The sequence below is a fragment of the Spermophilus citellus genome (genome assembly GCF_964194105.1).
Source record: "Spermophilus citellus genome assembly, chromosome: 12".
Taxonomy (NCBI): domain Eukaryota; kingdom Metazoa; phylum Chordata; class Mammalia; order Rodentia; family Sciuridae; genus Spermophilus; species Spermophilus citellus.
Window position 1 is genome coordinate 130,599,980 of NC_138198.1, and position 26,407 is coordinate 130,626,386.

The window sequence follows — 26,407 nt, forward strand, 5'->3', positions numbered from 1 at the left end:
GGGGTGATGTAGCTTAGTGGTAAAGTTCCCAGGTTCAAATCCCAGTACCACAAAAGAAAAAGAAAACTAATTTTTTTGTTAAAGATTTCACAACTTTGCTCCAACTCTGAAAGGTCTGTTTTGTTATTCATCCAAAAATTGACATTATTCCCATCTGCCACAAGCTTCAGGCCCCATGGAGTGCACTTGGTCACATGGCCTTCATTACAGAAGGGCTGGCCTTCTTCAGTAGTTCTGGCCAAAATTCAACATTACTGGCTTATTAAATGACTTCGAATATGAGGCAAGGTGGCAAGCCCCAATGTGGGCATGCTGCCTTCAGAGGCCTAATTGGCTGAGTAGTTGTTACACCTGTTTTCCAGTAGTACACAGGAGCCAGGACAGCAGTGCCAGTGGTTGGGAGAGGGAAAGGGAACAGGGTTCACACTGCAGCTGCTGATGGCGTGAGGGGCTGGAGCGCACAGTGTCACTGTTGGGTGGGGTGAGGGGCTGGTGTTAACATTCTTAGCGTTTGCATTCGGCAGAGTCAAAGATAGAATGAGTGAAGTCCACTTGTCAATTTCAAGGGCCTTGACAACATGTTAATGGAGTGGTCTGTGTTCAAATTGCATAGTTACCAGCCGAGGAGCAAACTGGTAATCAGAAACTGGGAGGAGCAAACTTTCATTTATATTTTACTAAAAATGAATGTTTAAAATGAACAAGTAATACAGACAGACTTCAATCCCTAGGTCTTTCATGTCTAGATGTTCATGTTGAGCACAGTTCTCAAATACATGGTCATAATAGATATACAAGTTATAAAAATGGAATACCATGGAAAGATATTACAAAACAACAAAGTTAACAGACTGGAAACAGATGTGAGAGAGGTGTCACCTTGAAAGCAAGATGGCCTCATTCCAGAACCTAAGGAGAGGCTGTCCTGCTTGAGAGAAGGATGACAAACACACAACAAATCAACCAACATATCTATCCAATTACATATGCTATTATTGGGATAGAGTCTGAGGTTGTACCTGAAGGATTCTTATGTTGAACTTTAAACTGCTTTATAAATTATTAAGAGAATGTAAACTTAATCTGACACTGATGTTTTAGAGGTGGGGCTTTTGGAGGGTGGTTTAGGATTAAATGAGGTCATCAGGGTAGGTAAAGCCTGCACAATTGAGTTCTTTTGACTTTATAGGAAAAGGGTGAGAGGCCAGAACACAGACACATGTCACAAGCCATCCATGGGCTGTGCTTGAACATGTGCATCTGAGCAAATGAGGGGACTGGTCTGGTGTTGCTTGTTTATTGGGCTGCGCAACACAGTGTGCTCTCCCTCTGCCTGTGATCCCACACAGCATCTGAGATGGGTGTGACTTGCCAAGATGTCAGTCAATCTGCTGACCGCAAGACATCACCAAGCAAGACTCCACCCTTTGAGACCCAATCCCTTGCCTTATTTGAGTGAACTCTCTATCAAATGTCCTTTCCCCAATAAATAGAGGGGTTCAGGGTATGCTTGCTCTCTTGCTTGCCTCTCTTGTTCCCCTTGCCCTCTTTCCAGCGTGGGAGCTGATCTTTGAGGTCACAGAGCCATCTCTGACCCAGCAATTGAGAAAAAGGTATTTTCATGTTTGTATGGTTTCCTTAGTTATTGATACAGCCAGCTCCTTGAACCCAGCACATCTTGTCAGCCTGGCCAGCTGGCAACAGACACACAGGCATACTTCATCTACACCATGTGAATCCCTGTACCAACTTGGGAATGCCAGTGAGGACATCAGCAGATGCAGGCCCTCAGAATTTTGAGCTAAATAAATATCCCCCTGTAAAATAGTTACCCAGCACTAAGTATGTCATTACAGTAATGAAACACAGATGAATATGTCAACCAACCAACCAACTAATCAATCACATAAAATTGCTTCTAACGATTGCCTAGGGCATTTTAGCAGGCTGTGGGCCTAGGGGTGGGAAGATGTAGACTCACTACTAAAAAACAAGAATGAACTCAGTTGCCTGCAAAAAAACTCAGTTGCCTGAAACTACCATTACTTGCCTAACACTGAGGGCCTTCAGATGCCCCACTACTGAATCCAAGCCTTTGCCCCAGAGGAGAACAGAAAGTAGGGTCAGACACAAATGCAGCTTACAGGAAAGTTCAGACTCAAGGTATAAATAATAGTATTAGTACTTTTCCAAGACATGGTTAGCATAATAGTCTTGACCAATAAGAGTTATGTAAACCCCTAGACTACTATACCATGTGGCAACCTGCTATTAGGATCCTTTGCCCTGTGGGAGTTATCTTCTTAAATTGTACACCTTTCACTCCTGCCTTCTGTTATTATCCATGGAGTTCACTCTTCAAATTTGCACCAGAACCCAGAAAGAAATTGGCGGTGAGCAGCTAGGGTCTACTGTGGAACTGGAGGGCATAATCCACCATTAAGGGCTGCAGCATGCCACTTGATAGTAGTGGGGAACTTTCAGAGCTGATGCTGGCAGGCATTCCCTGTTGTGATTAGCTGCTAACAATGAAATGGGCTTTCTGGGCTGCAGAAGTCTATAGCATACACAGACCCCACCCACAAGCAGAAACAGAAAATCTAATTTCATTTCAGATTCTGATTTCAATAGGACTGAATTCAGAACTGAAAATACAAATAACAGTGACACTACCAAACAGGGAGCTGTGAGGAGGGGTGTTATGGTTTAGATGTGGTGTCCCTCAAAAGCTCACTGTGAGACAATGCAAGGTTTGGAGAAATGATTGGATTACAGCCTTAATCTAATCAGTGAATGGATCCCTGATGGAATGATTAACCTGAGTGGTAATGGGGGTAGGTGAGGTGTGGTTGGAGGAAGTGGTTCATTGGGGATGTGGCTGTGGGGTGTTTATTTTGTATCTGGAGATGGAAGTCTCTTTTCCTGTTTCTGATCATTATATGAGCTGCTTCCCGCTGTCACACTCTTTTACCATGTTCTGCCTCAGCTTGATCCCCAAGGAATGGAGCCAGCCTTCTGTGGACTAAGACCTCTGAAACTGTGAGCTTTTAAACTTTTCTTCCCTAAAATTGTTCTGGTCAGATCTTTTAGTCACAGCAGCAAAAAAGCTAAAACAAGGTGACAAGGAAGAACAGCGTAATGGATCAAAGAACAATTCTCTCTCACAAGGGCAAATGGGGACAATATTCAGAAAGGATATTTATTTATTTATTTATTTTTTAAAGAGAGAGTGAGAGAGGAGAGAGAGAGAGAGAGAGAGAGAGAGAGAGAGAGAGAGAGAGAGAGAGAATTTTTAATATTTATTTTTTAGTTCTCGGCGGACACAACATCTTTGTTGGTATGTGGTGCTGAGGACCTAACCCGGGCCGCACGCAGGCCAGGCGAGCGTGCTACCGCTTGAGCCACATCCCCAGCCCAGGGTATTTATTTGTAAACCTGGAATAAGGGAACCTTTCTGCCGTCAACTGTTTTAGCAGGAGTTCAAGTGGATGGAAAGTTTTATAAAGTAAGGCCGTACTGAAACTTCCACTAAGATGGGAGTTTTGGAAGTATGTGAGATGTTCTAATGGGTCTTCAAGTATATTCAGTTCTTGGTTGAAAAGGGCAAATGAGCAGTCTGGAATGTTCAGAGCAATGGATAGACTAGGCCATGGGATACCCAAATAGCCAGTAAACATTACTTCTCCATTTTTATGCACTCCTGGAAGAGATCAGCATTTGAGTCCTGGGGCTAAGTAGAGCAGACCGCCCTCCTCTATGTTGGTGGGAATCATCCCGTGCACTGACAGCCCAGGAAGGTTGAATTAGCTGTGCCTGTTTGAGCTGCAAACTGATATTTCTTGCCTTTGGAGCTCCTGGTTCTTGGCCTGCTGGAATCTATACCCCTGGCTTTCCTAGGTCTCTAGCAGGTAGCTCGTGGTCTGGTTCTCTTTAGAAAACCCCAGCACAGTGTCCTTGTGAGAAGTGACTGCCATGGCTTGCAGGTTCTCAGAGGGCACCTCTCTTCAAGCTCCTCTGGAACACTAAAGACAATGGCTTGCTGGAGTGGGAGAAGGTTCACAAACACCTTTAGGTCCTACTGTTCTTGATTTTGGAATATAAAGCCCGTTCACTAAACACAGATAGCTTAAAAATAAGACCATACGCTAGGTCAAGAAGTAAACCTCAACTTTAAAACAGGAAAACAAATCAGACCAAAATTTTAAATTAGAAATTAATAACGTGTTTAAATAAAAACTAACAAGAAAACGACAAAGCTCTTGACTCTTTTAAGACTTAACTGTTACTTCATGGAAAGTAATTTAAGGTGATAAAATCTAGCCAAAATTTTTTCTTAACCGTAGGAGAAAACTAAATAAGTTTGCATGGAGAAAAGCCTGAGAACTGAATGAAGTGGGAATCAAAGATGAAAGAAACTCAAAGAACGGGGGAACTAGGGGAGAAGACCGAAAACCCGAGCAGAAGGGGGCGCGGGGCGCTGGAGGCAGGGGCTGGGGAGGCCCCGGGAGGCCAGGCCAGTCGCGCCCCGCAGTCTCAACGCTGGCCGAGCCCCGCGCAGGAGCCGGGTACCGGGCTGCGCCTGGCCGGCAGGTAGCCTCCGCGTGATTCTCGCGAGCGGCGGGGACCCCGCCCCTGCAGCCGGGCTTCCCGGACACCGGTGTACACGCCTCCCACACAGGCTGGGCTACTGCGCGAGACCGGGGAGAGCGCCGGCTCGCTCCCGGAAGACACCCAGCACGCACGCGCAGCTGCGCGCGGCCAGGGACGCCACGCCTCCGCGACGCGGCTCCACGCCTGGCAGTGTCAAGGCCCGGCGCGCGACGGGGGCGGAGCCTCACACGGTCACGCCCCGCCGCTCAATGACGCCATCGGGCGGCGACCGCGGCGGGGCCGGGAGGCGCACTGAGCCGCCTCGGACCGGGCTGGGGCTGAGGGACTAGGGCGGGGAAAGAGTCGCCAAGTCGCCGCGGAGAACGGGGCGGGCTGGTGGAAACATGGCGGACCAGATCCCTCTGTATCCGGTGCGCAGCGCAGCGGCGGCCGGCCACAAGCGCGCGGCCTACTACAGCGCCGCGGGGCCCGGGCCGGGGGCCGACCGGCGCGGCAGGTAACTGCGCGGCCCGACCCTCCGCGCCGCACTGGTGGGGCCGGCTGCGGGCCCGGCGCCTCCGCGGCGGCGAGCCCGAAACTTAGTTGAGAGTCGCAGAGGCCGCTGCTCCGGCTGCGCCGGGCGCGAGGGGCCCGCGGAGCGCTCGCTGGCGCCGAGCGTGGCCCTCGAGAGCGCGGAAGGGAGGTGGAGGCGCGGAACCGTTAAGTAGCTGACGGGGCCGCCGCTGCGCGGCCGGGAGGACGTGTGTGACCCAGGGGCGAGCCGGGCTCCTCGCGGGCTCCTCGCGGGGCTGCCTCCACGCCGCTCAGGATCGCGCCCTTCTCGCGCCACGGAAGTGAGCTGTTGTAAAGGAAGAGGCGTAAAGACTGCAGTTTTACAAAATAAACTCCCAAGTGTTACCTCTTCCAGCTATCAAAATTTTATTTTCTTTATTGCAGAGGTATTGAAGAAATAACCCATGATGCGCGGAGGAAAAAAATACGGATTTTACCCCATATCATATCTTAGCCATTTTACTTCAGAATTTCAGCTTTGCAGTTCTTTTTTGACTGAGACTAACATGCAATCAGAAGAGTTCACGTTATGTAATGTGAGAGCTGAATTCGCCTCTGGTCTGTTTATTCACGAGTCGTTTCATCTTAGGCACCTTAAACTTCCCTCGTTTGTAAAACGATGGATAATATTTTTCTCACGGAGGATGTTGAGTATTACAGGAGAACCAATAAAAGATGTCCTTTTTCAAGGTGCTTTCCTGGAAGTGCGTTCTCCAGAGCTGTCATTTCTCCTTTCCCCTTTGACGTTAGCTTTAAGAGTGATTGCATTAGTAATTATCTAAGCATTTAATTTTAGGATATAAATATTTGGAAGTATGCCAGCTTTCAAAACAAGGTTTTCATCACATCTTGAGTCTGTCATTTTATGTCATTTGGTGCATACACATCCAAAATTTCGTGTCTTGCGCATGTGTTGACCTTTTTTATTATGTACCATTCCTTTCATAATTTTCTTTCACTCTTAAATCTACTAGGTATTAGAGTAGTACTCATGCACTTTTGAATTAATGTTTGCATAGGGCCAGCTTTCAGTCTACATACTTTGTTCAACTTGAGGTGAAGTTTCTTGTTGGGTCATGGTTTTTATCCATAAAGTAATTATGATACATTAGGATTAAGTGTGGCATTTTTCTGTTTCTTCTGATTTCTCATTTCCTTGTGTTTCTCTTTCCTATCTTCTTTTGGGTTACTTGAACGATTTTTGGTATATGTACAGTGTTTTGAGTGTAGATCTTTGTATGGTTTTCAGGTGTTTGCCCTGGCTATCACCATATGCATTCAACTTACTGCTATGATGTGTTTTTATCACCATTTTACCTATTCTTCCATTCAGGGATAGCATTTGGCCACCTGTTTAGACTTAGCACACGGGTTTTGGCCTACATTTGTGGTTTGTAGTTTTAATGACAGTGTGTTGTGCATTTTGGACTGCTTCAATTTAGGTGGTGTCATTGGTCTCTCTTGTGTTGCATGATGGGGAAGAGTGATTTCCCCAGGCCTAGTGTCTCTTGGTAAGAGTTGAGAGTGTCAGGCTCCATGGGATAGAGACTTCCTTGGTGAGGCACTGGATGTGGTTGTGTCCCCTGCACATGTGCCACCAGGCTGTATTGGTGTCTTTGAGTAGGAGGCAGGAGTCTGAGCACCCCTATTGCAGAGGCTTTCCTTGGCAGAATCCTGCTTGTTGGTGCTCCCTGGCCTGCTGGTGCTCCCTGCCTGCCCTGGAGTCTTGGAGTAGGGCAAGGCGTGGGGGAGGGAGGTGCTGTAAAAGAGGCTTCTTGGACTGGGTCTCTTGGTTGATGGGTAGCACTTGTCAGTGCTACTTGGCTGTCTCACTGGTGGGAGAGAGGAATCTCAGGGTTTCAGGACACAGAGATTTCCAGGACTAGCTGGTTGTTGTGGCATGGTTCCCTTGATGGCGCCTACATCCCTCAGTATCCCTGGTGGGAGAGAGCAGCCTCAGGCTCCCCCATGTGACATTCCTTGGCTGCTTACCAGTTTCTAGCTGGTGATGCTGTACTCTCATGATACTGTGATCCTGTTCTATTGGGGTGTGGGGAATGAGCTTTCTTGGCTCCCTTCTCCAGCATGGTTGAAGTTAGGGGACACTGGGCCCGTGGTACTTTATTCTGTTGCGGGGAGAACACATGAGAGACATGACGCAGTTGCTTCAGCCCAGGTCTCCAGCCAGCCTGCCTTCCTCTCACTGCTGTGGTCTTGGCACTTTTCAGAACTCTCATTTGTGTCTTGCTTTGTTCCAGTTTATTTATTTACAGTTGGACTTATTGGGGAGTGTCAGGGAGAAATGCCATTTTGTCTGGACCAGAAATTATGCTTCTGTGTTATTTTTTGAAATTGGGTTGGTTTTATTTTATCATGATATGCATATGGTTTTATTTTATCATGATACACATATAGTTTAAAAATAAAGTGGTGCTAAAAGGCTTATAATAAAACATTATAATTGCTTCATTTACTCAGTTGCCCTCACCCTATTTTTTTAACCCCAGTGGCAGTTACTTGGGACCCTTGTAGCTGGTGTTTTCTTTTTTCTTTTTTTTTTTTGGTACCGGGGATTGAACTCAGGGGCACTCAACCACTGAGCCACATCCCCAGCCCTGTTTTGTTTTTTATTTAGAGTCAGGGTCTGATTGAGTTGCTTAGCGCCTTGCTTTTGCTGAGACTAGCTTTGAACTCATGATCCTCCTGCCTCAGCCTCCCAAGCTGCTGGGTTTATAGGTGTGCTCTAGCTGTTTCTTAAAGCCACTGCACTTCTGAAGTCATTCTTTATTCCAGCTGCTGTTAGTGCAGAATTAGATAACTCCTGCCACACTCATATAGTGCATAGCAGAGATTCCACTTTATTCTATGACTCATCTTCTCAGATGTGTCTTTGTCAATAATGGCAGTGATGATTAGATTTTACCATTTTCCTGGTCTCCTGAGTTGGGAAGTGTTCTCAACTCTTCTTCTTTCTGCAAGATATTGTTTTAATTCTTTTTAAATGTTTGGTGGATTTACCAGCAAAACTATCTGAGCATTGGACATTTCTTTTTTTGGATGTTTTCAATTTATGAATTCAGTTTCTTTATAGTTATTGGGCTCTTCTCACTTTTTACTCCATAGTAGGAGAGTTGTGATAGTTTGTGATTTTTTTTGAGGAATGGTTCCATTTGATAGAAGTTACCAGGTTTATGTGTAGATGTGTAGAGTTGTTCATGGTGTTTGCCTGTTATTCTTTTGATGTTTCTTTAAGATGTTGGTGATATGTACACCCCTACCCATTTTTTTTTTTTTTTTTCTTTCTGGTACTGGAGATTGACCCTAGGGCCTTGTGCATGCTGGATAAATGCTCTACCATTGAGCCACATTTCCAACCCAGCCAGCTGGACTGCCTATGAACTTGTTATCCTCCTGACTCAGTTTCATGAGTAGCCGGATTACATTTATGCACCAGCATGTCTGGTTTATTTTTGCACTCTTTAACGGGTTTTTTGATATGCTTCTCATACAGACAGTTCACCCATTTAAATGTATAATTCTGTGTTTTTGAGTATATTCATAAGTACATGTATCACCTCTTATCCTGCAGCTTCCACTCCACCCTTCATTTTTATTTCCTTCACCCGGCCACCTCTGAATTTATAGATCTTTTTTTATTGTGGTAAAACGTAACATAAAATTTATCATTTTAACTATTTTTAAACATACTTTCTTTTTTGTGGTACTAGGGATTGAACCCAGGACCTTGTTCTCAGTGTCGTTTTTATTTTATTTTGAAAGAGAGTCTGGCTAAATTGCCCAGGCCAGCTTGTGATCCTCCTGTCTCAGCCACTTGGGTAGCTGGGATTATAGGTGTGTGCTACCACGCTTAACTCTTTAAGTATACTGTTGACTTATAACAGATCACTAATTTCATGCTTCAAAACTGAAATGATTTAAAATTGATATAAAGTTTTCTATCAAAACTATTTTTCTAATTTTTCTGTTTTGGGAACTATGTGCAACCTATAGAATACATCTGAAAAATAAAGAGTGTTAGTGTATTGTCTTACATATACAGAAAACAAAGTTTAATATTATCAGGCTGGAATCTACACACTGGCAACAGAATGCTTCATAGCTTTAGTTGATGGAAAGACAACTTTGACATAGACTTTTCTTTGAAAACCTCTCTCCTCAGGCAATGTAAAATTGACATTTTGTTCTTGTTATGTATAAGAAATTATAATTATGTATTTTAAAGGTTTTCAGGTTTTCCTTGAAGTGAAATTATTTTTCTTTCACTAGAATTCTAACAGTTTAGGACACAATATATTTAAAAGATAAGGCTGGTAAATAATTATAGCTTACATAAAAATTTTCTTCATTGGGTTTAAAATATAAACCCAAAATTCCAAGGGAAGAATTATGTATGATTTGATGGGCTGGGGTTGTGGCTCAGTGGTAGAGCACTCGCCTAGCATGTATGAGGCACTGGGTTCAATCCTCAGTACCACATAAATATAAAATAAAGATGTTGTGTCTACCTAAAACAAAAAAAATTTTAAAAAGAATTATGTATGATTTGTGTATGGTTTAATAATTATTAAAAAGCTCAACATCACATTATTTTTGCTATCATCAAAGGTGAATATGGTCCTTTTTCAAATGCCAGTAAATAAGTGAAATCAAAGTTCACTGGGCTTCTAATTACATTGTCATTTGAGGTATCAATGAATGTGTGAAGAGTAAGGCATTTTTAAATTTAGTGTCACATTTCTGTGTTTTAAGTGATAACTATAACATTCAAGTTAGCTTTGTGGTTGAAAAAAGAATGAAGGACATCAAACATTTTAATTTTGCTTTTTCATGTATGTTAGTACTTTTTTGTTTTTAGTTGTAGATGGACACAATACCTTTATTTTATTTATGTTTTATGTGGTGCTGAGCATTGAACCCAGTGCTTCACACATGTTAGGTGAGCACTCCACCACTGAGACAGAACCTCAGCCCTTCTTTACTTTTTCTACCAGCATGGGTGTTGGCCCTGCTTAAGGGCATTTGCAATATTGTAAGAGTTAACCTTCAATGTTGAAAAAGAGTCTAGTGCAGAGGACAGATGGCTATTGTCTGATTACCTGCAAAATATTAGTTTTTCTTGGTAGATGTAACAGTATTTTGTAATGCTAGGTTTCTTATTCTCAGATTTCTTTGTTAGTCAGCGTTTTGTTCCTGTGACTAACATTGTTGACAAGAACAACTTAGAGGAGGAAAAGTGTTTCTGAGCCTCATAGTTTCAGAGGTTCGGTCCATGGTTGGCCAGTTCTATTGCCCTGGGCCCAAGGTGAGGCAGGACAAGGTGGTAGAAGGGCATGGTCATGGAGGAAAGCTGCCAGGAAACATATAGCGCAAATGAGGATCCAGGGACACAATGTAATCCCCAGGCAGGGTGTGTTCTCCAGCTATACCTCACCTGCCTATATTTACCACACAGTAATCCATTCACGTTACTAATCCATCAAATGGATTAATCCATCGATTAGCTTATAGGTCTCCTAAATCATTTCACCTCTGGACATTCCTGCATTGTCTAACATAAACTTTTAGGGGATATCTCATATAGGGTCTATGCAGTATTTTTTCTGATTCTTTAAAATTTATAATGATTTAATAAATATTTTACCAGTTGTGAAGATGAAACTTTTCCTTCACTATGATAGTTCACAATTGAAGGGGTTTTCTTTTCCTCTTTCTATACAGAATAATTCAGTTTTTCATTCTTTTGTGTGTGTGTGTGTGTGTGTGTGTGTGTGTGTGAGTGAGTGTGTATATGTAGTACTGGGGTTTGAACCCATGGTCTTGCACATGATAGGTGAGTATTGTACCACTGAGCTAGATCCTCTGCCCCCAGAATGAGTCTTTTTAAAAAATATCTTTCAGTTGTCAATGGACCTTTATTTTATTTATTTATACATGGTGCTGAGAATCAAACCCAGTGCCTCACACATGCTAGGCAAGCGCTCTACCACTGAGCTAAAACTCCAGCCCCAGAATGAGTCTTAAGACAGTATTTAATTGCTAAGGCCTGTGATTCCTTAGAATTAAAGAAATTTTTGTAGAGGTTTATAAGAATTTCCTTTAAAAAGGATCCATAATTCACTCAAGTATAAAAATCTTTAGACCTTCCAGAATCGGAATATGTCCTTAACTTTCCTATACTTGACAGTATTAACATGATGGGAAGAGGCAATTGGAGTATGTGTCCTGAGTTAGTAGGCCATGAATCTTCAAATTTCTAATTCACATGTTTGTCTCAATTTATATATAGCATTGGTATAATTTCTTCAAGAAATTGGTATGCAGGTTTCTTTTAGAACCTTCGAGAAATTGCTAGCTCAAATTTACTGTATATACAGTCAACATGGGGGATCACTTCTTAGTTCAAGGGGGTGGCAATTCCTTCTTCCTTTTGCTTGTTTTTGTTACTAAGGTCAAGGCATATTTTATAGCTGTTTAATTAATTAATTAATTTGCTGCTGCTTTTTCTTCATTTGTCACAGTCTGCTTTGTGCTGTTTTAACAGAATATCAGAGATTGGGTGATATATAGAGAATAGAAACTTGATTGTCCCCAGTTTTGGGGGATGGGAAGTCCAAGATGAGGGTGCTGGGCTTCTGATCAGAGCCCTTCTTGCTATGTCCCCACGTGGCAGAAGAGCAGAAGAGAATGAGCCCATCTGTAAACTTTTAAAACTGACATTAGGGCTGGAGTTGTGGCTTGGAGGTAGAGCACTCGCCTAACACGCGTGAGGCACTGGGTTTGATCCTCAGCACCACATAAAAATAAAAAATATTGTGTCCACCTATAACTAAAATATAAATACTAAGAAAAACCCTGACATTAACCCATTATTAGGACACAGGCCTCATGACCAAAACATCTCCCTTAGGCACTACCTTCAAACGATGGTGCAGCGGGATTTAACCTTTATCACATGATTTTGGAGAGAACAAAAAAATTAAAACCAGAATGAATACCTGCTCCTGTAGGAGTAGTTTTGATTTCTCAGCAGTTCATGTAGTTTGCTACTTGTGATTTCTAGGTGACATTGAACTTGGTAGCTTCATGTGATGCGGGAGATATTCGCATTTCTTTGTAACAAATTCTTTTGCTTTCTCTATTAATATGCAAGCAAAAGGGAAATGTTTATTTTTCTTAAAGAAGTTTTGAGCATTAGGCATATTTTAAATGTTTCTCCTTTTAAAATAAATTGACTTCTCAGAAATAGTTTTTATCCTAATGGAAACAATAAGGCTGTTAGATACTTGAGGTAAAATGTGAATTTAAGCTAGGTATTGCATTGACCTACTTTTACTTAGAAGCATGTAAATTATGTCTTCCAGAGCTTGAGTGTTCTGTTGAAAGTTCCCAGTTCTTTTAAAGCCTTTGGCAGCAGCTAAGGTAGTTGTCCTCTTTCCTTAGCTTGGCAGTACTCTTGGGTTTGTATCATCTGTTGTCGTCTTTGTTCACATTGTTTTTACTCATTTAAGAAATATGTTTCCAGAATTATACTTAATTGCTGGAAACGTTGATTTTTCTTGAGTGACAAACCAATTAAGTGTGTATGACACCAGGCAACAAAAGACACTTAAGATTCTCTGCTTACTCTGTCTTGAAGAAATCCATTATTCATCATCTTATTGTGTTTAAATACTGAGGTGAAATTTTCAATACAATAGGAAAATTGCTTTGAAAATGGAATAAATTGCTTGCAGTTCAAAGGCTGCGTTTCTATAGTTGAGGTTGCTAAACATGATGTTGCTCATATTCTTTATCTTCCAGGACACATCACTCTGCTTTTCCAGCGTTAAATGTGGTGAGATTGTGACTTTTGCTAAAATGTGACATGATTGCCCAGAAAACTTAATGAAAAGACTTAAAAATCTGATTTTGGATATAATGTTATAATTAAGTGGTGTTTGAAATTTTTCACATTTTTGTATCAGTATTCATTTTCTAGGTGTTTTTGTGGTTTTTTTTGGTACTGGGGTTTGAACTTAGGGACACTCAACCACTGAGCCGCATTCCCAGTCCTATTTTGTATTTTTATTTAGGGTCTCACTGAGTTGCTTAGCACCTCACTTTTGCTGAGGCTGGCTTTGAACTCGTGATCCTCCTGCCTCAGCCTCCCGAATGACTTTAAATGTTGTAATCCTATGCAGAGAAGTTACATAAGAAGTTACATAAAGGAAACAATTTATTTTGGGCTAGATCATGTAATTTTTGCCTGGATCATCTAAAATGTCATTTGCATGTTGTAAGGATGTTCTCTGATGGTATCTAGAGTAGTTGGAGTTGTTGGTGGAAGATGGTATGGAGACAAAAAAATGAGTAGCATTTTCTTCTTTTTTTTAATATTTGTTTTAGTTGTAGATGGACACAATGCTTTTATTTTTATGTGGTGCTAAGCCTCAAACACAGTACCTTACATGTGTTGGGCAAGAGCTCTACTACTGAGCCCCAAGAATAGCATTTTTATTGGTGAATTAGAATGTTCAAAGAGGGTGAAAACAAGTGACTACTATTTCTCTTAGCATAGTTAGGTCGAACAGAAGTTCTTCTATCATTTTTAGTGACAGTATGGTGTTCCATCGTATACTTAACCAGTTCTTTAAACATTAATGCTTTTTCCTTTTCCTTGGTTACTCTTTCAAGCAGCATGGTATGGGGATGATCATCTTTGAAGATACATCTTGTGCACATTTAATTTCCATGGGCAATTAGAACCTCTAGTTGGCTTGTGATGCTGCTTCACAAATTGTTCACTGCTCTTGCTGCTACTGTGGGTGTCCGTCCAGGCAGACACTATGGGGCACACCGGTAATCCCAGCGACTCGAAGGCTGAGGCGTGAGGACTGCATGTTCAAGGTTATCCTGGGCACTTTAGCAAGACCTTTTCCCAAAGTAAAAATAATTAATAAAAAGGGTGGTAGAACACCTGCTTAGGATGAATACCTGGGTTCTAGTCTCAGTACCCCCCAATTTTTTTCCCCACTTGATAGTCAAAGAAAACATTATCCCTTCTTGTTTGAATTTATATTACTTAAAAGACCTTTTTGGAAACAAATTATTTCCACACATGAGACCTTTTAATGGCTTCCCATTATGCCTGAAACAATACTGAAACTCTTGGTACCTTTCTAGCACTGTGTGCCTGGTCCTGCCCATCTCTTTAGCTGCTGTCCTGCTGCCCAAGGTCTCTGCAGCCCTCACTGGTCTTCCTAGATCTTTAGTGGATGGCTGCTCTCCATAGGTGTTACCTCTTAGGAGGACCTCCTAGGTGATCAAGGAAGACCTTTCCAGTCACTTCCATTTGTGCCACCCTGCCTGTTGTTCTAGTATTTTTCTCTGTAATTGACTGACTGTGTACTTCCTGTTACTGACCCTGCAGGATTGGAGCTTTAGAGGAGAGGGCCTTGCTGTCAATTGCTTTTTTTTTTTTCTTATGCTGCAGGTATTTCCCCCAATGTCTGATTTGCTTTAAAATTATTTTTCTTCAGGCATCTGAAGTGTTTGGCCTGCTATCTGGCCGTGTTCAGTACTCAGTAAATTTCAGTCCTTGTCAGTTGTGTCCATTTTCCCTGGCACTCAGGAATTGTTGTTTTTGGTTTTGGTCCTTGGTTTGAGTAAGGAGCCTATTCTCCCCAAATTTGATGTTATGAAGGAACTTACCCTTTTTTGCTTTGAGTGTGAGGATTTGTTTTTTCCTCTTTGGCTTACAGCTTATTTGTAAATGTAGTCCTCGCGCCCCCCCCCCCCCCCCCAGTATATATGGATTTCAAAAAAATTTTTCAATTAATAATGATTAAAATCCATTGTGATGACAGAGCCCATTTTATGTGATTTTAGTTATTTGTTAGGGTTGGTGTTCTGACCCAGGATAGGATCTATGGGTGAGTGATTTCTTTGTGTATTTGAAGAGAACAGTATTATGCTGTTATGGGTAGTGTTTTCTATAAATGCCGGTTAGGTTAGTTGCTGATGTGGGTTGTACCTTTATATCCTTTCTGATTTTTCTTTTTCCTGTCAGTTATTGAAAGAAGAGTTTTAGTCTTCAAGTACCACTGGATTTCCCTTCCATTTGTATTAGCATTGCTTCATGTGCTTTGAAGCTTTGGGCCTGGCTAGGTGCATATACATGTATAATTGCTAGATCTTGTTAGTGATTTAATTCTTTTATCATCTGTGATGTCTTCCTTCATTCTGGCAAGTTTTTTTTTTATGTTAATATGGCTATTTAGTTTTCTATTTAGTGTTTGCATCACACATTGTTTTCTATCCTTTTATTCTCTAAGATCTTTTGATACATATTGTGTTGTAGTTAACTTACTTCCAGTAGGTGGTGATTTTTGTACTCCAGAGACATTTTTCATTGTCCTGCCAAGGCAGTGATTCTGTTCAACATTCTGCATGCACGGGGCAGACCCCCACAGTAAAAAATTCTGTGGCATGAGTTGCAGTGTAGGTGGCTGACTCTCCACTGTCTGCTCAGCTTACCATCCTACCACTTTATATGAACTGTGGAGTGCCTGCTCCTTATGTTGTATGATCACTTGTATTCCAGCCTCTTCACATTGAAAACAATGATATACTTCTTGTTTTGAATAGTTATTCTTGTCTTAAAAGACCTTTCTGTTGCTCTTTTTTTTCTTTCCTGGAGTTCTGGGTTCCTTCTGGTATTATATTTTCTTCATCCTGAGACTTGCTTTGGCATTCTTTTAGGGCAGATCTGCTGCTGAAAACAAACTTTCCAACTACAACTAAAAGATAAATATTAACCCCCCCCCCAAAAAAAAAAAAACCCAAAGAACATTAGTTCCTCTGTCTTTTGGGCCTCTGATTTTCCTCCACCAGAGAGATGCCCCCATGCATTTGAATGGATGTCCCTGGCTCTGTTGGTTTGAAATACTCATCTTACTCCTTACGTGTATGTTAAAGATTTCAATATTCTCTTAATTATGTTTTTGTTATAGGTTCTAGCTGGTTCTTTTTATGGCTACTTAGCTGAGAGCAGTGGCACATGACTGTAATCCTATAATTCAGAAGGCTGAGGCAGGATGATTACAAGTTCAAGGCCAGCTTGGGCAATTTAGTGAGACCCTCTCTTGAAAACAAAATTAAAAGAACTTTGGAACTACTTGGGATGTATGTAGTTCAGTGGTAGAGTGCCCCTCAGTTGAGTCTCTAGTAATGCAGTAAAAACCAATAAAAACAAAAACAGAAAATGGATTTTGGAGATTGTGAGGAGAGATTTCAATTTCAGTGACTACCATTGTCACACACCCATCTCAGAAGTTTTGTTTTCTTAATTTTCTTTTCTTTTTTTTTTGGTATTGGGGATTGAACCCAGGGATATTCAACCACTGAGGCACATCCCCAGCCCTTTTTTGTATTTTATTTAGAGACAGGGTCTCACTGAGTTGCTTAGGGTCTTGCTAAGTTGTTGAGGCTGGCTTTAAACTTGATCCTCCTGCCTCAGCCTCCTTAGCTGCTGGGATTACAGGCATATGCCACCTCACCTGGCTGTTTTCTTAATTTTAAAATTGAGATGATACATAGCATGTGAGCTCCATGTAAAATTAAGGTAGCAATTATTGAATTGCCATTATGGTTTCTGACACTGTTCTCAAAAAGGTGAATTTTTATTTTGTAAAGAGATTATTTTTGTGATTGAGGAAAGCCAAAGTGACAGTGTGGATGGTGGGCTGCTGTTTCTTGGGATGGGAAGAGATCTTTTGCCCTCTAAAACATATTCTACTTGTTGATATTTTTTTCCTTGAGTAGAACATTTTAGTAAAGGCACTGATGAAGACAGAATAAATAGGACATAGCACTGTTCCCTGTGTGTGTCAGTACATCAACTCTAAAACAAACTCAAGGATGGCGTGAGAACTTTCAGTCTATAGACAACTATACTTTGTCAAAAATCACTTCAGGAATTCTGGTAACTAATGTGTGACTGAGGGTTTAGCTGTTACTTTTTTTGGCTGATGGCCATATTTGGATGATTACTTTTACTATTCCTGACTTGAATGCAGTGAGTGAATGTTGGGCAGGCCTGCAGAGCTGTCATCCAGCCATTCATGTGGAGGTGTCTGGGACTGTGGCATGGGTATTGTTGGCCTCTCAGCCAGCACTGGCTTCCTGGTGCAGACTGCTTGCCTGTTTACCTGGGCAGCTTGGTTTTCTGCACTGCTGTTTATGAAAGCAGCTCCATTTGAAGAAATGATAACCAGCAAGTAGTAGGTAGCGGTTGTCCTAAACGAATCCCACGATGTTACAGAAGAATGCTTGGTCTGCTCAGCTTTCTGTTCCTGCCTTTAACTAGGTACCAGCTGGAGGATGAGTCTGCCCATTTGGACGAGATGCCACTAATGATGTCTGAAGAAGGCTTTGAGAATGATGAAAGTGATTACCACACGCTGCCGCGAGCCAGGATAGAGCGAAGGAAAAGTGGTCTGGAGTGGTTTGTCTGCGGTGGATGGAAGTTCCTCTGTTCCAGGTTTGTCATGCTTATGAGCTTACCAGCTAGTATAACTGCAAGATGTATTGATAAGTCTCTATAAAAACCAAAGACACTGGGTTGTCACAGAGAGTACTTAGAACATTAGTCAGACCAAACAGTACTAATCAGAAAGTCAGGGAAAATGAAGTTCATTATTTTATAAGACATTTAAATAGTTAAAAGCTGGGGGAAATTAGTGGCGGAATTAATTCTGGTCACTGTATCAACATTTATAAATGGCATTCCTTTCTTATCCAAAAAGATGGAGATGGACCTATAACATGCAGCTTAATAGCACTGTAATTATGTGTATTATTCAGCTTTAGTGCTTTGACTTGGAATAAGACTCTTCTGTAGGTATAGCCAGCAAGATATTAAGACGAAAACTCCTATTTCAGACAAGTTTCCTGGTGCTAAGATAAACTGGTGTGGTTTGCCTTTGAGTAAACTCTGGCAGGTGAAAGAGCTCTGTGCATCTCAGACACCTTTTTCTCCCGCCATCAGAAGCAGGAAGCAAGAGCTACAAGAGCTAAGTGAGGCCCTGTGACTAGAGCAGAGCCTGTCCAGTGCATCATGCTCGTTACAGAGTCTTCTTCAGCCCTTCTATTGTCCATAAAAGGAAGGTGAATATTTTTAAAGACAGGTTTTGTTTTTCATGCTTTTCATCATTCTTTTGCAAGTTTGCACAAAGATGTTCCTATTCCGATTTGATTTCTGGGTCAGCTTGTGAGGTGATACTCACTGTTTTGTGGAACTGTAGGAAATTGGCAGCATAGAGAAAGGAGAAGAGCAAGATTTAGCTTTAAATCCCTATTTAGCTTTCAATCAGATCATAACTATCCTTGTCCTTGTTGTATATCATAGGCTTTCATGTAAAGAAAGAATTTCATAGTTAACCAGTGTTTTAAAAACTGCTGATGGTGGGATACTAGTTAATAAGAAGTCTCTGTGACTTGTTGAAAGCATTTTCTAGTTAAGTGGCCATTATTCCAAGATACTTGGAGTGGTCTTTGTGGGTACATACTTAGTTGTAGGGTCAATTTTTTAAATAGATTTGGGACTACAGTTATTTTTTTATTTGTTTTTCTTGTGTCAGTTATGATGGGGATATGGCTTGGTGGTTGAGCACCCCTGGGTTCAATCCCCAGTACTAAAAAAAAAAAAAAATGAAAACACTGGATGAATTTCCATTGAAAGAGCAGCAATCTTTATTCCAGCTTTTGAATGAATTTATTCATGGTCTTTTCCTGTGATCTATTGAATGTGTGGGATCTGCAGTGATGTCAACTTTTAAAATTTATAGAGCTCAGGCAGAGTAGGTTTAGTATAATTCTTAGGGGCCCTAGGATTTTTTGGAATGTTATATGAATGATTTTTTGGAATGACATATGAACATTGGCTGCATTAGTCCCTATCAAGAGAATCAGCCTGTACTTTGAAGCTTTGAAACAGGTAATTGCCTGTTCTCAGCTCCCTTCAGGGAAGTCACCATGAAGAGCACTAATTTTTCCTCTCCAGCTGTGACAGACCTAGCTAGCATCTTTTTCCAATGGAAGACTATATTATATCCACATTGAGCATCTTGTTAGTGTAGATACCATCATCGTTTGTCTTCTGGAATACTTGTAGCTTCTGCCAAGTACTTGCTGCTTCACCTTGTATTTTTATATTACAGAGACTTTACCTTAAACAGAGGTGAACCAACCTCTGTTCTCTTGGCTTCAAACTTTTCTTATGCATTTACCTCACCTCTCAGCCTTCATGGAGTTGAAGGGAGTTGGAACCTTGCTTTGAATTTAGCTTTGGCTGTAGGGAATGTGTGGCTGTTCTGCTCTTCTGTTCAGACCACTAGAACTTTCTTTACGTCAGCAGTTAGCCTGTTTCACTTTCTTATCATTTATGTATGCACTGGAGCAGCTCTTTTAATTTTTTTCAAGAACTTTTCCTTTGTATTTATACCTTTGTTGTGACAAACCTTCAACCTTTAAAGATGTTTCTTGTCTAAAAATGTTATTAATTTTCTTTTAAAATATCTATCTTGTATTAAAATATAAAACTAAAGCAGGAGGGTTGGTCTGATACAATTCTGTCAGATCTGGACATGTAAGTTTGAGAGTTCTTACTGTGCTGATACTGGAAGCCTCAAGGAAGGTTGTTATCCTTGAAAGTGCACCTGTTGCCAGGTCTATGAAGAATAAAGGAGATAGGGACTTTGGCAGTTGGAAGAGGGCAGGAAGAATGAAGTGTTGATGGAGATGACTTTTATTGAGTTCTTATTGGAACTGTGGGGTTACTTGAGTTAGCAGGGGATTAGGATACAGATGAGGACTTAATATATGAGAAAAGTCAGCCAGGCTTTGCTAGCAATTGCTAGTAATCAGCAAAGGAAACTCAATACACATGAATTTGTAGTGATTGTGGCATATTTTATGGCTGTTTGTCTGTCGGGGAAGAGCCTGAACCCTTATATAACTGGTTGTGAAAGCATGGGTGGGGAGCTTCTGTGGGACTGAGGCCCACAGCATTGTGAATTGAGTAGATTGTGGTGGGCTACTGATTACTACCAGTTTGATGGCTGTGGGGTATATCTCAGAGGCATGAGTTCCCCACAAGTGTGGCTTGGAGGAAGTATTTTTCCTCTGGTCTGTAAGGCGCCTTCTTCAAAAAAGGTTGGTGTTCCTACTACTATAGCTAAGACCTGGCAAAGTCTCTCTCTGGACAAGTGAGGGTCAGGCCAGCCCTTTTTCTGTTACCTGGGAAAAGTGATAGGACAAGAAGATGTGGCCTGAATGAGCTTGATCCTGATTTGCAGTCTTCGAAGTGCAATGGCTTTTTGATAATTGCCTGTTCTCAGCTCCCTTCAGGGAACACTGGATTGAGAAGGCTGAGGGTTTGTGTTCAATGTGTCAGGAAGTCCTCTAGTGTGGGTGGAGACTGAGTTGCTGAAATCCTTGAGGCTTTGGGAATGAGCACTAATGGACACTAAGCCACAGGACACAGGCGTGTTCCTGGTGACAGTTGCTTGACAGGGGTATTATATGTTATGGGATGGGGGTTACTTGACCATGCTAGCAGCAGTCCTGCCAGCCTATACTGGTCAGCAAGCTGCAAACAATTGTGGACTTGCAGTGCTGTCAGGCTCATCACAGTGCTAAATACATTATTGAACTAATATTTTGCCTTTTTTTATAGAAAAAATGTTAACCATATGGAACATGACAGCCATATTTTGAATTTTACTTATAGTATACTCCTTTTCTTAGAGAAAATATTAAGAATATATTTGAAAATGTACGTGTTAGCAGACAGACAACTCAATTTGGGGGATGGCGAAACAGCTCAATGAAATATCTGGATATTGAATTAAAGATTCAAATACCTTTTAAATCTTTATTTTAATAAATCTTATTCTGTAAGAGCTAAACCGTCCTCACTGGCTCTGTTTAGTCTACGTGTTGTCACTAAGGTAGGTCCTGTTGCCATGTGGGATAGGAAGTAACCTGAGATATCTTTAACTCTGTTCATTAGGTTACATCAAGAAATTGTTATGGAAAATAGAAATTGTACCTTAGCCAAATTGTACATTTAGCAACTAGCTTGTTATTATTTTTTTGCCACTTTATTTTCTAAGTACCAGGCATTATAAAATTCGTTGTTATTGAAATTATTAGATAATGATTCAAAGAGGTAGGTACACATAAAATTAGTTTAATTGCAAGAAAAAATGCTAATGATTATTGCAATACAAGTAGATTGTAATTAATATGTAAATATTTAAATATCTGCATGTGAGATACATTTGAGTAGGAAAGCTTTTTTTTTTTTTTTTAGTTTTAGTTTTTAGTTGTTGATAGACCTTTATTTATATGTGGTGCTGAGAATCGAACCCAGTGCCTCACACATGCTAGGCAAATGTACTACCGCTGAGCCCCAGCCCCAACCCAAGGAAAGCTTTTTTTAAATTTTTTTTTTTTTTAGTTGTAGATGGACATAATACCTTTATTTTAAACATTTATTTTTTAGTTGTAGGTGGACACAGTACCTTTATTTTATTTTCATGTGGTGCTGAGGATCGAACCCAGTGCCTCACGCATGCTAGGCAAGTGCTCTACCAAGCCACAACCCCAGCCCCCCAATACCTTTATTTTATTTATTTTTTTATGTGGTACCGGGGATTGAATTCAAGTTCCTCACGCTTGCTAGGCAAGCGTTCTGCCACTGAGCCACAACCCCGGTCCAGGAAGGCTTTTTTAAAAATCATTATTCTTCAGGGACTGAGTAGACTCTGATTTCTTCATGACTTAAGACTCACTTTTCATTTTTATTATTTGTCAGAAATACCCACTTGGACACTTTGGGAAAAAACAAAACTCTGAAATCTTTTAATTAAAACTTTTGAATTTCTTTCCTGTGAATGAACATACCTTCCTGTAAGTTGCTCTGAGGCACTCGTTGGTATATGTAGTTCTATGATTCAGGTTGATGGTCGTTCTCACGAGATTTACATTTCACTTGTTATCAAAAATCACTTTGTCTCTAGGAAAGTGGAGTTGAGATGGCATTTCCATATGAAGAGAAAGGAGAGGGAGTATCAAATGCTGGGATTATTTCTGGTTCTAAATGGCCTCTGTACTTTGAATTAATCTGTAAAACATTTGGGGTACAGAGCCATGGGAAAATGCTGGTCTTTTAAGACAAATGTGAGTACTGTGTTGCTTTTTTCTTAGTAACTAAAGGTACCTATTAGATATAGTAATTGACCAATTTTGGATGGAGGATGAAGGGAAGGAGGCTGTCTAAATTTTGAGGGTTATTTCATTGTGGTTAAAATTTTAGAACACAGAATCTTGAAATACAAAAATGTTTAATATCAGAATACTTAACTTTGATTATAGAGGGATTTGTGAAAAGCTACTAATCCTAAAATATTTTAAGGAAAAGTATATGTGCACTATTAGAAGTACTTACTATTGATCTTGATCGTGTTAAGCAGTGTATAAATGTGGGAAAGTATTTTTCTGAAAAATTATTAATTTAGAAAGTATTTAGCATACATAGAAATGTGATTAAGTAAAACTGCCAACTACTTACTAGGACTTCATTTTACTTTTCCCTCTCTTTTTTTGATATTTTCCCGTATGTTTTGCTCAGAAATTCCCCATGATATTGTTTTCCTCTTTAGCTCTACCACTCAATAGGGCTTGGTGTACTTTTTTTTGTTGTACAGATTTCTTTCTTTTTTTTTTTTTCCAGTGTTTTGGGTTTATGTATTCAAAATCACCCTTCTTTCCCTTCTGATCATAGTTTGTGTCTTCATTGTCCACTGGCAATTCTGGAGGATCCCTAGGCTTTTCAGACCTCAAGCTTACCTGTTGTGAATGTGTTTATTCACTTTTGTGCAGTAGTATGTGACTTTATAGTGGCATCCTAACCCTTACTTGCTTCTCTCTCTGCATAGTACAATAATTAGTAATAACACTTTGATTTGTTAATGTGTGTGAGTAATGAAGTGGTATGAATAATTTAATTAGATCGTGGCAGTCTAGGAATCTTAGATTTATTTATACTGGGTTATAAAGAGGAAAAGAATATAATATGGAACATATGTTTTCAGTCTTTGGTACATAGTGTTCACAGAGTGAGATGAAGTCAGTGAGAAGCTGGTGCCTATCGTGGCTGGCACAGGTTGATGTTAAGGTTTCTGTTTGCTTGGTGTTACAACACTTAACAATGCTAAGTAGTGGTTTACCACTTTCTTAGCTTTGCATATCCTCTATTTTTCCTTAGGGTTGTGTGACTTTTATATGTTTAAATATCAGATTAGATAATTATGTATTGCAGAAAAAATATTCATGTCTGAATGTATTCTGAGAAATTTTTGCTGTATTTGAAATGCTGAAGAGAAGTGTATATATAAGTAGCTTGTGTTTCACCAGTGGTACTTGTTTTTAGTGTGTTTTGCATGTACCAGTGCTGTTCAGTAGTTCTTACTATTATGATAGGAATATTTAGATCTCTGGTGTCCCATGGTAACCATTAGCCAATGTGGCTGTTGAGCTGCTGAGATGTGGAGGAGGAACAGAGTATTTGGGGGCTCTTGGTTTCAGAGGTCTCAGTACTTTTTGCTCTACTTTTTTGTTGTACAGGTTTCTTTCTTTTTTTTTTTTTTTTCCAGTGTTTGGTGTTTATGTACTCAAAATCACCCCTCTTTCCCTTCTGGCTCCATTCCTTGGGGCTTGAGGTGAGGTGAATATCATGGTGGAAGAGTATGGTAGAGGGAAGCAGCTCACAAGATCATGAAGCAGAGAGACATCTCCATTTGCCAAATACAAATATATACTCCAAAGCCATGTCCTCAATGCCTACCTCCTCCAACCACACCCTATCCACCATCAGTTACCAGTTAGTAATCCCTGTCATGGGATTAATTCACTGATTGGGTTAAGACTCATATAACCTTTTTTAAAAAAAAAAATCAATTAAAAAAAGAAAAGAAAAAAAGGACTCTTACAACCTAATCATTTCTCCTTTGAACCATCTTGCATTGTCTCACACGTGAGGTTTTGGGGGACACCTCACATCTGGACTATAACATTTTGCCCTTACAATGCAAGGGCATCTTACAATGCAAAATACATTCTGTCTATTTCCAGGAGTCCCCATAGTCTCAACAGTTCTAAGATTGCCCAAAAATTCAAGTCCAAAGTCTACTCTGAGTCTCAAGGCAAGCTTGCATCATGAGTTCCTGTAAAAAAAAAGCGATTTACAAGTGTTCAGTATATAAAGGTACAGAGTAAACATTTCCATCACAAAAATGGGGGCATGGAAAAAAGGAATGGGACCAAAGCAGAGACTGAAATCTAGCTGGGCAAATAAGTCCTGCAGTTCTGTTTCCAGTATCTGGGGCACAAGGTGTGGTAATGTTCTATTCAAAGGGCTTATGTAGCTCCACCCCTGGGGCCTTGTTTGTTACAGCTCAAGTGGACTTTGTGTTGGCTTGTTTCTGTTTGATTCTTACAGTTTTTCTAGGATGATGTCCCATGTTATTGGCATTTCTTAATCTCAGGGATCTTTACTGCAGCTTTGGCTTCCTCCTCACATCTCCATGCTTTGCCCTCTCTGGGGCTGTGCACAGGGACTCCAACCCTGGGGCACTCTGCCTGGTTTCTTAGGCCTTCCTTTGAAATATCAGTGGAAGGCCTCCATGACGCCCTCTCTCTACCATCCTGCAATCCTGCAGAACCAGCACCACATGGTTGACACCCAGGTCTGCTGCCATCTTAAGTAGTAGCCAGGCCTCCAGGGACCCTGGATGCAACAGCCTCTGAGTGCCTGAGGGGCTGAATGTGTTGAAAAACTTCCTAGGCCCCCTTGTGTAAGAAGGCTTTCAACTGGGCTCTTCTCAAGAGAATTTTTACTTTTAATTCCTTGAGTCTGGGATGAATATGATCTTGCCAATTCCCGAGATGCCCTCTTACAGTCTCTGGGCAAAGTCTTTGGCGGCATTAATGTCTTTAACAACTGCAACTTTCTAAGACCCCCATTTTCAAGTCGCTTTCTGCTCTGCTTTCTGCTCCTGATTATTACAATAAATTGGGCTCAAAGTGGCCAGCAGTATCCATGCCACCACCTGAAAGCTCTGCTGTCTAGAAACAGATAACTTCTCCACCAGAACATGATACAAATGGCCGCTGATCCACTTACTGGTAGTGTCCTCCTTTTGCTCTAAACTCTATTGAGTCCTGTCTTCACCATATGGTCCTACTGACATTTTGGTCTTCTGAGCTCCCTCCAGAATCAGCCATTAAGCTCCATTTACAACAACCTAAAGCGTTTCCAGCTTGCACTTCTAAACATCTCAAAATTCCTCTCACCGCTTCCAAAAAGCTCCAGATGCTTCTGAACCACATGGTCAGGTTAGTCACAGGAATGACCCGAATTCTCAGTACCACATTTCTGTTTTAGTCAGCTTTTTTGCTGCTGTGACTTACAGACCCATCCAGCATAATTGTAGAGGAGGAACAGTTTATTTGAGGGCCCACAGTTTCAGTGGTTTCCGTCCATAGGCAAGCCGGCTTCATTCTTCAGGGTTCCAGGTGAGGCAGGAACAACATGGTGGAAGAATATGGTGGGGGGAAGTGGCTCACATGATGATCAGGAAGGAGAGAGAGAGAGAGAGAGAGAGAGAGGGAGGGAGGGAGGGAGGGAGGGACACTCCACTTGCCAAATACACATAGTGTAAGGGTCCGGAAAACGTCGGAGAAGGAGAGACCACCCGAGACTAGCTCCATGCAATGGCAAGGGGGATTTATTAGGGATCCGTTCCAGCGCACTGGGGCTCCATGCTCACTCAAGAAGGGAGAGCAGCCCAGAGCCCAGAGCAGAGGTCAAGCAGAGCTTAAGTACACTTTTTGGAGAGGGTGGGGGGCTTTGCATACATCAGAACAAATCATCATGAGGCGCGGGAAAATTGAACAACAACTCTGATACATGATTAGTCCATTCATTGGCGGGAACAGGCTGGGCAGGGGTGATTGGTCACTTCTAAACTGGGTACACATTCAAACTGATTGGTTCGGGCCCTGTGACAAACTGCACAGGGCCCTAGGCTGAATGGCCAGTAGGGCGTTGTCTTAACTATCTCAGGAATCTGGGTGTAACAGAGGAATTTAATAATACCTAATCTTTTACATTTTAATT

General features: G+C 41.2%; 1 protein-coding gene across 4 annotated transcripts in view; it reads left to right on the forward strand.

Annotated features, from left to right (window-relative positions):
- Positions 1–4,882: 4,882 nt before the first annotated feature.
- Positions 4,883–26,407, forward strand: part of ATP9B (ATPase phospholipid transporting 9B (putative)) — a 273,460-nt gene continuing 251,935 nt past the window's right edge. For all 4 annotated transcript variants that reach the window (XR_014018324.1, XM_081263198.1, XM_081263199.1 and 1 more), the window contains exons 1-2: positions 4,883–5,107; positions 17,531–17,704. Coding sequence is in view for 3 of the 4 variants with exons in the window: in XM_081263198.1 (XP_081119324.1) it covers positions 4,995–5,107; positions 17,531–17,704 (287 nt within the window). In the remaining variant the exon portion in view is untranslated. The remainder of the gene's footprint in view (positions 5,108–17,530; positions 17,705–26,407) is intronic.